General features: G+C 55.2%; 1 protein-coding gene across 1 annotated transcript in view; it reads right to left on the bottom strand.

Annotated features, from left to right (window-relative positions):
* The window catches only part of Glp1r (glucagon like peptide 1 receptor), a 34930-nt gene extending 20520 nt beyond the window's left edge, over positions 1 to 14410 (bottom strand). Inside the window, exons 1-3 of the mRNA XM_052744493.1 lie at positions 14038 to 14410; positions 6884 to 6980; positions 5400 to 5507 (exon numbers count right to left, since the gene is read on the bottom strand). Of these exons, the coding sequence (XP_052600453.1) occupies positions 5400 to 5507; positions 6884 to 6980; positions 14038 to 14115 (283 nt within the window). The 5' untranslated portion in view covers positions 14116 to 14410. The remainder of the gene's footprint in view (positions 1 to 5399; positions 5508 to 6883; positions 6981 to 14037) is intronic.
* Between the last annotated feature and the right edge of the window lie 431 nt (positions 14411 to 14841).

Raw genomic sequence — 14841 nt, 5'->3', positions numbered from 1 at the left:
TCCTCAGGTCCCCAAATGCTTCTCTCATCTGCTGCATGGATGCTTAAAAATTCTTTAATGGGAGTCCAGGCTTCTGGCAGATACCAAATCTGTCTTTAGCTGTAGATACACCCCAAGAATGGTGACAGGGAGCTGGGCCACCTTTGTGGGAATGACATTGGTACAGAGCCTGCTCTGCAGTCTGAACAGGAGGAAGTGGGGAGAAGGAACCTTGGGAGCTAGGAGAAGGGAGAAAACACGGCGCTGGATTCTTCCCACAGCTGGCATAAAGCCCGGTAGACAGTAGACACTGTACCCTGCATGCACTGTGCACACAGTAGGTACTATATCCTCCTGCATTCACTGTGCACACACAAGGCTCTGAACTCTACATGCACTGTGCACACACAAGGCTCTGAACTCTACATGCACTGTGCACACAGGAGGCACTGTATCCTATGTGCACTCTGCACATAGTAGGAACTGCACCCTACATGTACCGTGCACACAGTAGGCACTGTACTATTGTAGGCTTCCTCCCTACATGTACCGAGTATGTTGTCTCTCAAGGCTACTTACTCACAGAATCAGGTTTTGAATACCTACTGTATGCTTACACCTTAGAACATCATAGCCACCTCACCAGGTTAACCATTTTACAGATGAAAACACTGAGCCTCTGAGAAGCCGAGCGGTCTGCTCAAGACCAGGCCGATAGGAAGAAGCACAGGCAGGATTCTAACTCCCGGCTCCCTGCCTCCGGGGGGCCCAAAACTTAGCAGCCAGAGTTGTGCCCAGAGTCCATCGTGGCCAGGTGCTGTTTTCTCCTGTCCTTCCCTGGGTTTGGATTTCCACACATGCCATTGTGGCCCCCAGACAGCCTGCAAAGTTCTGGGCTCTCTGCTCAGGGCCAGCTTGGGAGTGGGAAGGTAGTGTGTGCATGGATGTGTGTCTTCTTGGCTTAGAGTCAAGAGATCACTGTGTCTCAGAGAAGCGCAGCCTGCAAGTTCATCTGTCAGTTAGCCCTCGTTAACATCAAATATTAAAAGCCGCGGCTGGATACTGGCTGAGCCCATGGTCCCCAAATGCCCTTCTTGGCTGGAGGTGGGTGGTCTGGGCAAAGCCCTGCTTATCAGCCCAGCCTTTATCTGGCCTGTGAGGAGCTGGCCAATCACAGCCACGGGCTTGGCTTGGTGTAGTCAATACGAGGAGACAACCAGGCGGCCACATGCCAGGAGGCCCAGGCATATTTCATTAAGTCAGCCCCTGGTGCTGGAAATAAAACCCCCAATTAAACACTTCGCCTCCCGGAAGCTGCCACGGCGTCTGTAATCAAGCTAACAGTCACCCTTCCACGTGGACGGCGGGCACTCAAAGCTGTCGAGAGCCGCTCACGAATCTATTAGCTCCCGCACCCTGGCAACAGAGGTGGCTGGCAAGGGCCGGGGGGCCCCCATTTCGCAGATGGAGATGCTGAGGGTCAGTGAGGCTGGCACCCCTCCCAAATGTAACAGGATGGGGCAGGGTCAAAGGCAGGGGCCGAGAAGCTTGGAGCATCGGGATTCAGGATGAGGCCAGGTTCCGAGTCCCGACTCAAGTGCAAATCCTGGTTCCACTCTTGATCAGCTGGGGCACTTCGGGAGCGTTACTTCCCTGGCTCTCAGCTTCCTCATCTGTAAAATGGGAACCATTCCTAGGAGAATGTGCAGGAACAGCCTGGTGCATGGTAGGCCTTCGGCTGACACACAGTCACACGGAGGCCTTGCTACCTCCTCCAGCTTTGTGAGGCCCAACTTGGGCCTCAGTCTCCCCTTGGTAACCCTGGCTTGCTTAAAAGCTCCCAGGCTCAACATTACTCAGGGAAGGCAGCCTGTCAAGAGTTTCTAAGAATTGTGAGTGATAGGCTATTTTAAAAGCATTTTATGACCCTCATATAATTAGAACTAAGCTAACAAACAGGTAGGAACTGGAGAGGAGGGGCTAATGAGGCTGGGATGATGTGTAAGGCATGGGTCCCCGCTCGAGAGTAAACGGGGCTGCCAAAAGGCCTGGAGACAGCCAACAGGCTGGAAGGCTTCACAGACCTTCGAAGACTCTCCCTTCTTGTCCTGTGTGGACCAGACTCTTCCATCATGGTCCTCTTCCTACTCTCTCCCTCCACCCCTTCTACACCCTCTGGAGCCCCGAGTCCATGACAAGGGTCAGAATGCAAGGCTTAGAATGTTTTTTTTTGGGGGGGGGGACACTGAGCACCTCGGAGGCCTGGGGTCTTGGCCCTGTGTCCAAGGTGCCCCCTGAGCATCCGCCCTCCACATGTCTGCCTATGCCTGTTCTCCCAGCCTGGTCCCAGTGTCACCTGTCCTGATGTCACCCCCAGGACACAGACATCTCCAACTCCGTGCCTCTGCTTGGGCCATGAGGTTGACCCTCCGGCTCCATGCGGCTCCCCTGCAGATGTCACCCAAACATAACTCTAGCTCCAGACAGGCACTTAGCTCAGCTATGGTCGTTGGCTGGTTTGAATTTAGTTCTGTCTGAGGCCACCCACTCCTCTGCCTTGCTCTGAACCCCAGGAGGCCGACTCCTTCAGGGCTGCACCATACAATTCTTACTGGTCAACAGGAAGACACCAGCAGAAAATATCGGGATAAGAGAGAAAGAACCTGGACGTCCTCTCTCACCCCTGCCCTGCTTTGTCTCTCCGTGGGCACCCTGCTGGTGGCCTCTTTACCCTAACTCCAGGCATCATGGGGACCTCTGGCCCCAAGCCTACACCTTCCTTCTCTGGCCCTTGGGGGTGCGGAGCGCTGTTGATTACACTCCTTCCCATTCTTCACTGGGCATGTTTTCCAGAGAAACCGCCAGAGACAAGGCCCGCCTGTCATCTCCCTGTCCCCAGCTCACGCTGTGAGGCATCTCCACCAGCTGCTCCCTGAGGCGGGCTAAGAATGCTCCAGAGGCGGCCCCTTCCTCATCCCCCCCCCACAGCCCTGGGTGGGACTGGGGAGCCCCTCTAGTATGGTGATTGCACTGTGTGAGTCCAGTGGGTGTCTCTGTGGGTCCTCAGCTCAGGAGAGGGGAGGCAGAGCTGGTGATCTGGGTGTCCAAAAAAAAAAAAAAAAAGAGGGGGAGTAAATTAGCCTGGTGAGAAGGGAGGGGAGGTTGCTGGCAGGGGGCCTGTGCAAGGCCGTTATCTTCATGGAGAAAGCAATAAAACCGTGTTCGCTCATAAACGGGCACCACCAGGACCTATTTCCTGCTCAAATAAAATTAAAGGTGATGGATGGAGCCGCAAGCACAGGCAGAGCTGGGGGCGCTTAGTGCTGAGTGATAGGCTCTGTCCCGCGCCTGGCTCCCTGGGGTCTAGGGGCTCAGCCAGGATGCCCAAGCAGAGGTCCCAAATCTCTGAGGCAGGGAACCTGTGCACCGTGTAGGAAGTTGCCCAGTCACGTAGGGCGGGTGGGAAAAATGAACAGAGACTTGTTTTCCCCCCCAAGGGTCTCCAATCCTCTCCCATCCACATCCCTTGGCTCCATCCCAGCTCCAGAGTGAGCCAAGAAACCAGCGCACAGAGAGGTCTAGGAACTGCTCCTGACCACACAGCCACCTGGGTCCTCAACAGGCAGGGCCACAGGATCGCACCGCACGGCTCAGAGGGCAAGGGCAGGATCTCGTTGCCCTGACTAATGTGTGCCCAGCCAATGGAGGTCATTCAGACCCCCTCACCTGTCTCTGGCCCCAGGGCCGCACACACATGCAGGCGCTGCCTGGCTCCCAGGAAGCCTGGCTCAACAATCACACAATGAAATGCGGAGACTAACCCCACCCCCTGGACTGATGCCCAGGTCTGCCAAGCCAAGCTAGCTGTGTGTCTTGGAAAAGTCAGGTCATATCTCTGTGCTTCAGCTCTCTCATCAGGCGGGAGGGAAAATGGGAGTAATTGCCTCAGAGAGTTATGGGCAGGATTGAATGAGTGTCTTGCCTGTCAACAAGCGAGGTGTGCTGAGGAATTCTGAGTGGAGGGCCACTGACCCACTTGGAACCTGCCTTTTTCAGACCCTGGTTTGTCTTGAGTAGCACGAGGAGAAATGGGTGGGGCCTCTCTAGAAGACCTGCCTGAGCCCCATCAGACCATACTTTATGCTAAAGAGAAGTTCATGTCCGGCCTGCCAGGCCACCTCCTCCAAGAAGACCTCTGGCTTCTCCCAAGCCTGACCTCATTCCTATGCTTGCTCACAGGCTGGTTTCTGCTGAGGATAATGGCCAAGAAAAGTACTAGGTTCTCAGGATTCCACCAGTCACCACCTCATTGGGAACAAGAGACTAAAATCTCTCAGCGCCCCAGTTTCCTCGTCGAGGCAAGCGCATCCCCTTAGGACAGAACTGGACTCAAGTTAGATATTCAATAAGTACTGGCCATCATTCCCTTATGAAATATCTTTGCCGGGCTGGGCAAATGGTTCAGTCTGTAAAGTACTGGTCATGCAACATGAGGACCTCAGTGTAGTCCCACAGCATCCATGTAAGAAGTAGGGCATGATAGCATGTGCCTGTGAGACAGCAGATCCCCAGGGTTTGCTAACCAGGTGGACAGTCTGTGAGGACAACCCAAAGTTGACCTCCAGTCTCTACATGGAGGACAGTACTTGTGGACCCACTCCTGTACATAACCATGCACCTCCATACATATGAACACACCCACATACACACAAGTGTCTTTTCCCTCCTTGTGAACACTGGGACTCCTTGCAGCAAGAATGCTTGTCCCCATTAGCTCCCACAGAGTCTCAGCATGGGAACTGGGATGGAGCAACAGGCCTGTAAATTACCACTGCAGTCATGGGCACCCTGGCCCTCCGCATGGCTCTGCGGGAAGCGAATCTCCCTCTAGGTCATACTTTCCCCGGTGTGGAGTCTCCCCTGCAGGCAGAGGTGAGCTGGACAAGGTCTGAGGGGCCAGCCCACCATGCCCTTGAGCACTACTTCCTGTGAACCGTTAAAAGAGTCAGGAAGAGCTGAGGTGTCAACTCTAGGACACGCGCGCGCGCGCGCGCGTGTGCGCGCGCGCGCACACACACACACACACACACACACACACAACGCAGTGACACTCCCTAGGTATCTATTTTCTGTCCCCCATGATCGGTTCCTCCCTCTTAGCTCCTTCGCTGACCACTAGGTCAGAGGGTCTCATTTCTGTCTTAAGTGATGTCCCACCCCGGCCTGCACAAGCACCAGATTTAGGACACCTCAGGCAGTTCCTACACCTGCCACTGCTGACTATCTAACCACCATCAAAGGGTGGTCCACCCTCCAGGGGGCCTGAGGACGTTCTGGGCCACGGGAACTGGGTCCCAGAAGAAGGGAGCCCATGTCCCATCCTGCCCCAGAGTCCTTGGAACATGGAAAGGGACACTCACCACTGCTGGCCCAGGGCAGGTACCAGGGGCAGCTGACATTCACGAAGGAACCTGGGGGCCCATCTGGCCAGCAGGCGTAGTCATCAAAGGTTCGGTTGCAGAAGAGGCCTGTAGAGGCAGTGGAGCAGTCCTTGAGTCCCAGGCTGCCATTCATTCTTCCTTCCTATCTCTTCCCCAGCTCCCGGAAGCTGCACTCCCCAACCTCTGATGAGTGATCACTGGATGTTGAACATGCTTCCCACAGGGATCACCAGACCCCTGGACACTAAGAACTCTCCCCATAGTGCTCACTAAGCACTCTCCCTGCAGGGATCACTGGATGCTGAGCACTCTCCTTACAGGGATCATTGGACCCTGAACACTGAGCACTCTCCCCATGGGGATCACTGGATGCTGAGCACTCTCCCCATGGGGATCACTGGATGCTGAGCACTCTCCCCATGGGGATCACTGGAAGCTGAGCACTCTCCTCACAGGGATCACCGGACCCTGAACACTGAGCACTCTCCCCATGGGGATCACTGGATGATGAGCACTCTCCCCACGGGGATCACTGGATGCTGAGCACTCTCCCCACGGGGATCACTGGATGCTGAGCACTCTCCCCGTGGGGAGGGACCAAGGAAGGACCCTGTTACTCATCAGGGCAGACCCTTAAGCAAGTTCCTTAACAACTCTCCGTCCTCCTCTGCAGAATGCAGGCATCTCCTGGCCCACAGAGCGTTGTTACAGCATGTGATGTGGAAGAAGGAATGGAGTAAGAGCTCAACGGGCATCTCCTATAAGCCATTTTTGAGCTGTTCTTCAGGGATGAAAGGGAAATGCTGGCTCATGAGGCTGAAGAAACCTTCCCCAGGTCACTGTGATGATCAGAGACAGGATTTGAACCCAAGCCCAGCTGGTTCCAACGCCGTGACCTTTAAACCACCCTATAAAGTTTTACTCCTGTTGGCTCAGTTGGTAGAATGCTTGTCTAGCATGCCTAAGGCCCTGGGTTCGGCCCTCAACACCGCATAAGCCAGGTGTGGTGGTACACAGGCACGGAATGCTAATGTTTGGGGTGTAGAGGCAGGGGGATCAGAAGTTCAAAATCATTCATGGTACATAGTGAGTAGGACGCTAGCCTGGCCTACATGAGATCTTGTCTGAAAAAAATAAAGATAGGTTTGTACAAATGTGTACATTGGGCCTTCACTCTATACACAGTTAAGGAAGGGCTGAGAACACAGAATGGAAAGTAGGGGCCCTGCTCTAGAGGTAAAGACAGCAACAAAGCAGCACCCACAAAGCTGCCTGCAGGAAATCGGGTGGGAAGGGAGCAGGAAGACACGTCATTGAAGACACAGTGTGGTCAGTCACCGGGAGAGAGGCCCAGGCAGACAGCATTCCAGAGAGACAAGCCACACCGTCGACGACGGACTTGGATCCTCAGAGCCTCCCTGGAGCTGTGTGGAGCACAGGCGTGAGGACGCATCCGGACTCACCTGTGGCCAGAGGTGGTGCTTCCGTGAGGAAGCGCTGGCACTGGCGCCGATATTCTCGCCATTTCTGCACTGTCTCTGAGAGGGACACCGTGGCGCCCTAAGAGGGAGAGCAGAAACGGAGGCCCATGGCTCCATCAGCCCCTTCCATTCCCACTCGCCTCCTCCCATCCTGTTGATTCCTTAATCTCCGGGGGACCAAAGCCCACCAGGAACTTCTGAGATGAGAGAGAGCCAGTGACTGCCACTTTGGGGATCCAGGCAGGACCTGTTTGTGTGGTTATCCTGCCCAGGCGACTGTGCAAGGCTGTGTAGAAAGTACCCAGCAAGTGTCTAAAGGACTGATGCTCAGGGAGGAGGGGTGAAGGGGAGTGCAGCCGGAGACTATGTGACTCACTCATGGTCCCATCTGCCCTTCATCTACCCTCAGCAAGGAGACTTCCTGAGGGACAGGGCTGCATCACAGCCTGGGGCTCCTCCCCCCACCCCCGCCCCATATCAGTCATGCAGGAGTTGTCTTGCTTCCAGCCATTCTAGGAGAGTCAAGAGAAGACTCCATCCAAGGCACACAGTATCTCAGGAAGCGGAGCTAAGGCTGGTACACACAGTCGCCTAGCTCAGTGACTAACCTGCAGCACCAGAGGATGCAGGACACCCAGGGATGCAGGATGTGGCCACAGGGAGGTCTTATAAAGAGCCAGAATTATCACCCACTCCCCCTGCTGGACTCAGCGGCTGCCCTACGAGGTCCACAGACCCTCCCGCGCCCCAGGGTCTCTTCCAATACAAGGCAGATCTGCTAGCAGCCTGGTTGCTAAGCCTCAGGAGGATAAGGGATGCTAAGGTCAGAGTGAAGACAGAAAAGTTCCAGAACACTGAAGCTGTGCCTGCACTGGGAGGTGGCCTCTTACCTGTGACAGAGGGACAGGAGCCTAAGTAAGTTTAACAGCACTGGCTTTAACAGACCCATTCTGCTGAGCACGTCCCGCTTCATATTTCTGAGTGTTCCCTTTAGCCAGCCTTGAGCTGTGGTGCTTTCTAACTTTTTTTTCACAAACATCCTTACAGATTATAAATATTACCCATTTAAAAGTGATAGATCTCAAAACAAGCAGAAAGCCCCTTGCATTAAAGTCGGGATTCATAATTACATTTGCATATGAGTGCATGCATGTATGTGCATGGGTGCACACAAGAGAAAACACGCATTGCCACAGTGTGCCTCGGGTATGTGGAGGTCAGAGGGCAGCCTGTGGGAGTTGGTTCTCTCCTTCCAACCACGTGGGGTCCTGAGGATTGAACTCACATCATCAGGCTTGCCAGCAAACACCTAATGAGCTACCTCCGCAGCCCAGAAGTTCCCTTTCTGAAGCCACAAGATGCACACAGGTGCTGATATAAAACGGCTGATTTTCAGATACCCGGCCCTGAAGTCCCAGTACACCTCCACCCCACCCTCCCAGACACACAACAGATCTGATTTCTGGGTGAGCCTGCCCTGGTTTGAGCAGAGTCCTAGTTCATGTGACATCACCACAGAACAACACACAGTGACATGTGCTTGTTCCTGGTGACATGGAAAGTTCCAGAAGCGGGGGGGGGGGGGGGCAGTGAGGTGGGGGGGGGTGTCAACCTTGCTCTGAATGCCACCAACATCTCTGGAGTAAGTGTGCTGGTGAGGCTGCCCTGAAGGACAAGTTCTTCTGAGAGCAAAGGTCAGCAGTATTTGCTTGGAGAATAAAAAGCAAAAGAATAAAAAGGGAAATCGAATGTGCCAACAGCAAAGGTGGGGTCGTGATTGGGGCCACTGCTGAGGGGTGGCAGATTCATCGGACTAAATCATGGCAGGCTGATGCCACATCCCCCTCCGCCCCGCCTTTCCTAGTTCCCTCCTCCTCCTCTATTCTCATTGCCCTGAAGGCAGTGGTGCCCGTGAGGGCAGGGAGTGACAAGGAGGAATCTCACAATGTCTGCTCTTAGGAGGAGAAGTGGCAGAAAGCAAGGCCATTGCTGGGAACTGGGGCAGCAGGTGTGTCTAGCCAGGGAGTACAGAGGAGGCCCAAGAAACCAGCGTCTCCCAACGGACAGGAGGGGTCGGAGGCCGGAGACGGGACCTTGATGGCTAGCCACCATGGGAGCTTCGAAGAGGCTTTGACTTGGACAGTGACTAAGAGCAGAGTGAAGACATGAAATTAACTTCAGACCGGGGTTCTGTAAGGACGGGGCCTGGTCCCCCTCAGATTGGGGCTCTGTTAGGACGGGGCCTTGTTCCCTTCAGACTGGGGCTCTGTTAGGATGGGGCCTTGTCTCCATCAGACTGGGACTCTGTTAGGACGAGGCCTTGTCTTTCCCTCTGCCCCCCTGAAGCCACAGAGTGTCAATTTTAGATGGTGCTAAGTAGAGGAGACGGTGGGCAGACACTGTCCTGAGAGTCTTGGGGCTGTTTGTGGCTGAGGCTGGATGCTTCGAAGGACAAATGATGAAGAAGGCACTTGGGTGTAAGACCTCAGGGAGTGGTCAGGGCAGATCTCAGTGCTGACCTGAGGGGTCATCTAGGGGCTGAGAGGTACAGGAAGGGGACTGGCCTAGCAAGAAAGGCATTTCAACAGGAAGACACAGTAGGGACAAAGGAGCCGAGGTGAGCAGACTGGGGAGGTGGCCCAGTCTACAGAGTGCGTCCTGCAAACCCATGAAAGTTTAAATTTCACACCCAGAACCCAAGTTCTGGGTACAGTGGCACATACTTTTAATCCTAGAGCTGGGAAGGTGGGGACAGGAAGGGCCCTGAGGGACACTGCTTAGCACGATAATCAGGCCCCAGGTCCCAGAGACAGAGACCACCACCCCAGAAGCAAAACAAAATAAACAAAAAGGCATATGGCTCTTGAGGAACACCACTCAGGTGTGACCTCTGTCCTACACACACACACACACACACACACACACACACACACACACACACACACACACACGTACATATGCATGAATGCATGCATGGCCACAACTCATGGACCTCCCCACATGAACACACATACATGTACACGTGGATGTCCAGGGCAATCCTATCCCAGAGATAGGATCTGGGATAATCCTCGTGGAAGCTGGGGCCACCGGGTACCACAGGTCCTGGCGTCGTCCAGGTGACAAAGCAAACAGTGAGTAGTCCTAGTTTGGGGGTCAGATCTGCACTGATCCTGCAGCTCTCCCACAAATTAGGTCCATGATCTGGTGCGCGTGTCAACGTCTAGCTTCAGCTGGCTTTCGTGAAAAGGAGCCACAAGAATCCACGCGTCAAGGGCCATGACAACTGAGCTTCTGCTCACAATAGCCCCTGGCACATGGGAGAGGCTGGTTCTGGGGATTCCACTGTTTAGAAGACAGGCTGGAACCCCAAGCCTGGCTTCCTGAATCTGGGGGGTCTTCCTTCTAATTTCAATAAACTCCCAGAAGAGTAAAATTAACATGGCTGTCCCAGGGCAGCAACGCTGGTTAGGACAACAGATTGGGAGCCTCATGGGCCAGGACAGGCTAGTATTTCCTAGGGCCAGCACTTCTGGAGTGCTTGAAAAAAAGGAGGATCCATGCCCAGGTGGAGGGGACAAGAAGGAGGGGATGTCCCCAGGAGCAGTAGCAAGGGATGCAGAATGGAACGCTGAGGAGCTCACAGCCTGCAGATGGTGCCCGCTGTCTGCTCCGTCCACAGCCTGCACCCTGGCACCGGGCATCCTCCGCAGGCTCAGCAGAAGCGTGTGCACCAGGGCTTTTCCTTTTCGGGGAACCATTTGGGTTGAGGGGTAGGAGAAAAGAGTGCTCAGTCTCACTTGACCACTGAGGAGGGAGGAAGGAGGGAAGCGGGGTCCCTCAGAAGGGCTCCAAAGACAATTTACAGAACACCCTCCTCACCCCAACTAGGTTCAACCCTGCAGAATCTCTGCCATTTCCTCCTGGGACATCACGCTTTTCTTCTGGTCCCCGCTCAGAGCCTGGATCACGCTTCCCATTGCTGAGTCCTATATTTTTGCATCTATGTTTTGCTTTCTTAAGGTCCTTCCTGAGGTAGCTGACCAGATGGACAGGGCAAAGAAAGCTGCAGGCACCTTCTCTCAGACTCAGGTACCTTCTCACAGATACACGGTCACGCGCAATACCCCTCACACCCTCAGGGATGTTCCCAGCACTGAGACGCTGACATTGAGTCTCCCGTCCCCACACCATCACACTCAGACTGCCAGGCACACAGGCACATGCTGAAACACTGACCAACACACACATACACACACACCTGACCCACACAATCACACACAATCACATTGTCCCAAGCACAGTACCTCTCCCCTACATGGACACATACCAGAAGATCCCATTCACTCATCAGGCTGTCACCCACAACCCCATACCTTCCCCAAAGCACAGTATAACAGGCAGAATACCAACACACACACACACACACACACGCACACACACGCACACACACACACACTGTTGGATACGTGAATACAGTGATTCCCATCCAGATTGTCACACAAACACACTGAGAAATAGGAAATCTTGTATACCTTGCACACTTATCTCCTACTCTATCTCTACCTCATGTGCATCTCTTTGTAACAGAGAGAGAGAGAGAGAGAGAGAGAGAGAGAGAGAGAGAGAGATTTGCCTAAGGATGGGTGCAGTAAGTGAAGGACCTGTTTTTCCTCAGCACCAGGCACTGGAGGACAGGATGTGGTTTCTTGGCTGCTCCTGGCCAGCCCTATGCTGGGTCCACGTCTGGAAGGAAGCCCAGCCAGGGACAAAGTCCACCCAGGCCAAGCCGTAGCCTCAGCCTACACTGCCCTTTGCCGGAGTGCAGAGGCCGGGGGCTTCCAACAGTCCTGCTCCAGGCTCAGTTCTGCAGCCTGGGGACACAGCCGGTTCCAAAGGACAGTTCTCCCAGAGGTCTCAAGCTGTCATTTCAGGAACCAACGAATGCTTTATTCCCCTCAGTGTCCCTTCATCCCCCCATGACAGGTCCTGCAATCCCCGTTTTACTGCTAAGAAATCTGGGGTTCAGGATCATCAAGGGTCCTGCTGAAGGCTAAGATCAGAGCTGACATCAGAACCCATTTCCACCTGGAACTTCAAGTGTCAAAGGTCTGCCTATCTTCCCAGTAGCCCAGCTCCCCCATGGAGGGTCCATGGTAGAAATGAACAGGGAAGAAGAGTGGTCCTTCCCAGAAACCATGATGGAGTAGCCTAGGTCACATTTTGCAGAGGTCAGTTCAGCGATTCCTCATCTTGCAAGGAAGTAACTTCTGGCCTCGCCAGACCTGCTCCCTCAGCTTTCGTGGCCCCCAGGAGGAAGGTGTGAGCCAAGAGCTGGGGCCTACACTCTTTTACACCCTGTTCCTAAGCTGCTGGACCACATCGCCTAGGGAACCCTGTTTCTAAGCACGCACCTCACTGTGAGTGACATGAAGGGAGACATTCTAATTTTGCTGACCTCACAGACAGAAAGCAAACCACAAAATTTAGTTTCGAGTCTTCTGTGTGCTCATGAGGTCGTGTCGTAATTATTGCAATCTAACCTCAAAGCTGCCTGTCACACGGCTCTCTGCAGCAGCCGGAGATGTCAGTACCCCCATAGCAAGGGCATCCCATCAAAAACTCAGGTGTCTCTTCACTGCCTGCATTTCTGCCACCCAGGTGCTGTTATGGACCAGGGCCGAAGAGTAAGATGATGTGAAGAGGTTCAAGGAGGCTAATACTTCTGGGCAAGGGGGCTTGGAGAAGAAGACAGACAGGCCCTAAGCTTTGGATCTCTCTATTCCTTCATTCCCAACCTGATCTCCAAACTTGGCCGGCAGCAGCTTTGGAGCAGGAAGCTCACACCCCCACCTTCCAGGCTCACAAGAGGGAACTCAGCAGTGGATCTGCAGTCGTGGCTCTGGAAAGATCCCAATGTCACCAGGAAAGCCATGGCCCGTGGGGGAACACTGAGGAAGGTGCCAGGGACTGGGGGAGGTGTCACTTGGGATCAGCTGGCCCTGGAGAACAGGGAGAGGGAGAGGATTCATCTGGAAAAGAATTTGGGAGCTGAAACAGTGCTGGTCCCTTCCTTGGGAGGCACCTCTGTCCACAGCTGGATTCTCAGAAAGGGGTGAAGTCTGCCCCTCTCCCCCCTATTGCAGACCAAGTTCAACCCTATGCAGGCCTACTCCCCAGAGGTTTCAGTCCTTTAGATCTAGGAGTGGACACAGGAGATGATGGGCAAAGTATTCCCTTATACAGGACACTGCCCAGGCCTGGACCTCTTCTGCTCAGGGGTGTCCTGAACAACCACCCTCCCCACAAGCAGCTGACCATCATGCCCAGGGCAGGAGCCTGGGGCAGGACACACAGGCAGAGTGGAAGAAGAGTCCACAAGAGTCCAACTGCAACCTATTCTTTGGCAACACCAAGGAGGTAGGATGTGCCTGTGTGTCCCTATAATGCTTTCTGGTGGGTTATTCATCAAAGGGGGACTGGAATGGGTGCTTGTGGGAGGGCCTGGCTAATTCAGAAGGAGCAGGGAACCTGCTGCATGCTTGCTGCAGAGGCTGGGGTGGGGGTGGCAATCTAGGGCCACCTGGGAGGTCATCAGGAAGGACAGCAAGCTGCCACTGGCAGGGTCCCTGGGGCTATGAGTCAAAGACTGTAATGAGGGGCCCATAATGGGAAGGAAGGAGCTAGGTTTCCACAGCCAGGCCCTTTCAGCTCTCTAGAGATCCCTGGGTACCCCACACATAAGAGAACGGAGGACCTGAGTGTAGGGGAGGCACCACAGGGGTCCTGAGTACGGGGGAAAGCGGAGGGCCTGGGGATTTTGGAAAAAGGAGTTGGAAAAGTGGGAGAGAAGGACAAAGATGCGTCACAGAAGTCAGAGCAAGGCAACCGCGGGGCAGCTGGTGCCCTGGCAGAGAAGTAAGGCATCTCGTCAGGACGAGGGTAGTCACCTGGTGTCCATTCCCCACCTGAACCTCCCAACTCCTCATTCCTCTTCTCCCCAGAACCTTGCACTTCCCCTTGGCTGGGGTCCTGGAGTTTCCGCTCAAGTCCAAGGGCCCCCTCCGCTAGCTCCAGCGCCCGCAGAACACCGCAGCATCCCCCGCCCGTTTGTCGCCGGGGTCCCCGGGGCTCACCTGGGGGCGGGGGCCGGCCTTGCCCACCGCCCCGAGCAGCAGGAGCGCCAGGCGCAGCAGGCTGGGGGCGCCGGCCATGGCGGGGCGCTCAGGACTGGGCCATAGCTGCCACCTGCGGAACCGCGCGCGGCGACGGATCCCTGCCGGGCTGCGGGGGGAGGAGTCCGATGTGGGGCCGCCCCGCCTGCCCGCGGGAGGGACCGGGCGGGGTCCCCGCCGTCTTCCGCCCGGGTCTCTGGGGGCCGGGGTCCAGACGGGCCGCCAATGTCCCGGGCCAAGAGGTGCCCGACGCTGCGCTCCCCGCAGGCGCCACTCGGGTTTAGGAACCGCAGGAGCAGCGGAGCCACCAGCTCTGAGCGCCCCGCGGTGTGTGCGCCTGGCCAGCTCGCTGCGACCCGTGGGGCCCGCCTCCCACCCCCGCACCCCGATCTCCTCCAGGCTCCCCCTCAACTATGGAAAGCCACGCCCCCCAAGTCAGTGGTTCCGAAAGAAAACTGAGGCCGAGGAAGGTGTAGAACTGGTACAAGGTCACAGTGTTTACCAGACTTCTCCTGGAAAGTGTATCCCATAGGCTGCTAGTGACTAGGGAAGAAAGGTCCACCTAGCGGGGGCTACCTATTTCCCCAGTCCCCTCCTTATCCCAAGCCCAGCCTTCTGGGCAGGCCTGACAGTCAAGGCTGTAGGGATTGGGACAGGAGATCCAAGGTGGTCCTCAGGTTCCCTTCTATGTGGAAACTTTAGAAATTGCAGGGTGGAGAGGGTTGAGGCTGAAGGTCTGCCTTTCTAGAACTTTCCCAATGCTCC

The sequence above is a fragment of the Peromyscus californicus genome, unplaced genomic scaffold (genome assembly GCF_007827085.1).
Source record: "Peromyscus californicus insignis strain IS unplaced genomic scaffold, ASM782708v3 Scaffold_19__1_contigs__length_69161282, whole genome shotgun sequence".
Lineage (NCBI taxonomy): Eukaryota > Metazoa > Chordata > Mammalia > Rodentia > Cricetidae > Peromyscus > Peromyscus californicus.
Note: the sequence above shows the minus strand (reverse complement) of the source record. Positions and strands in the feature narration are given on the sequence as shown.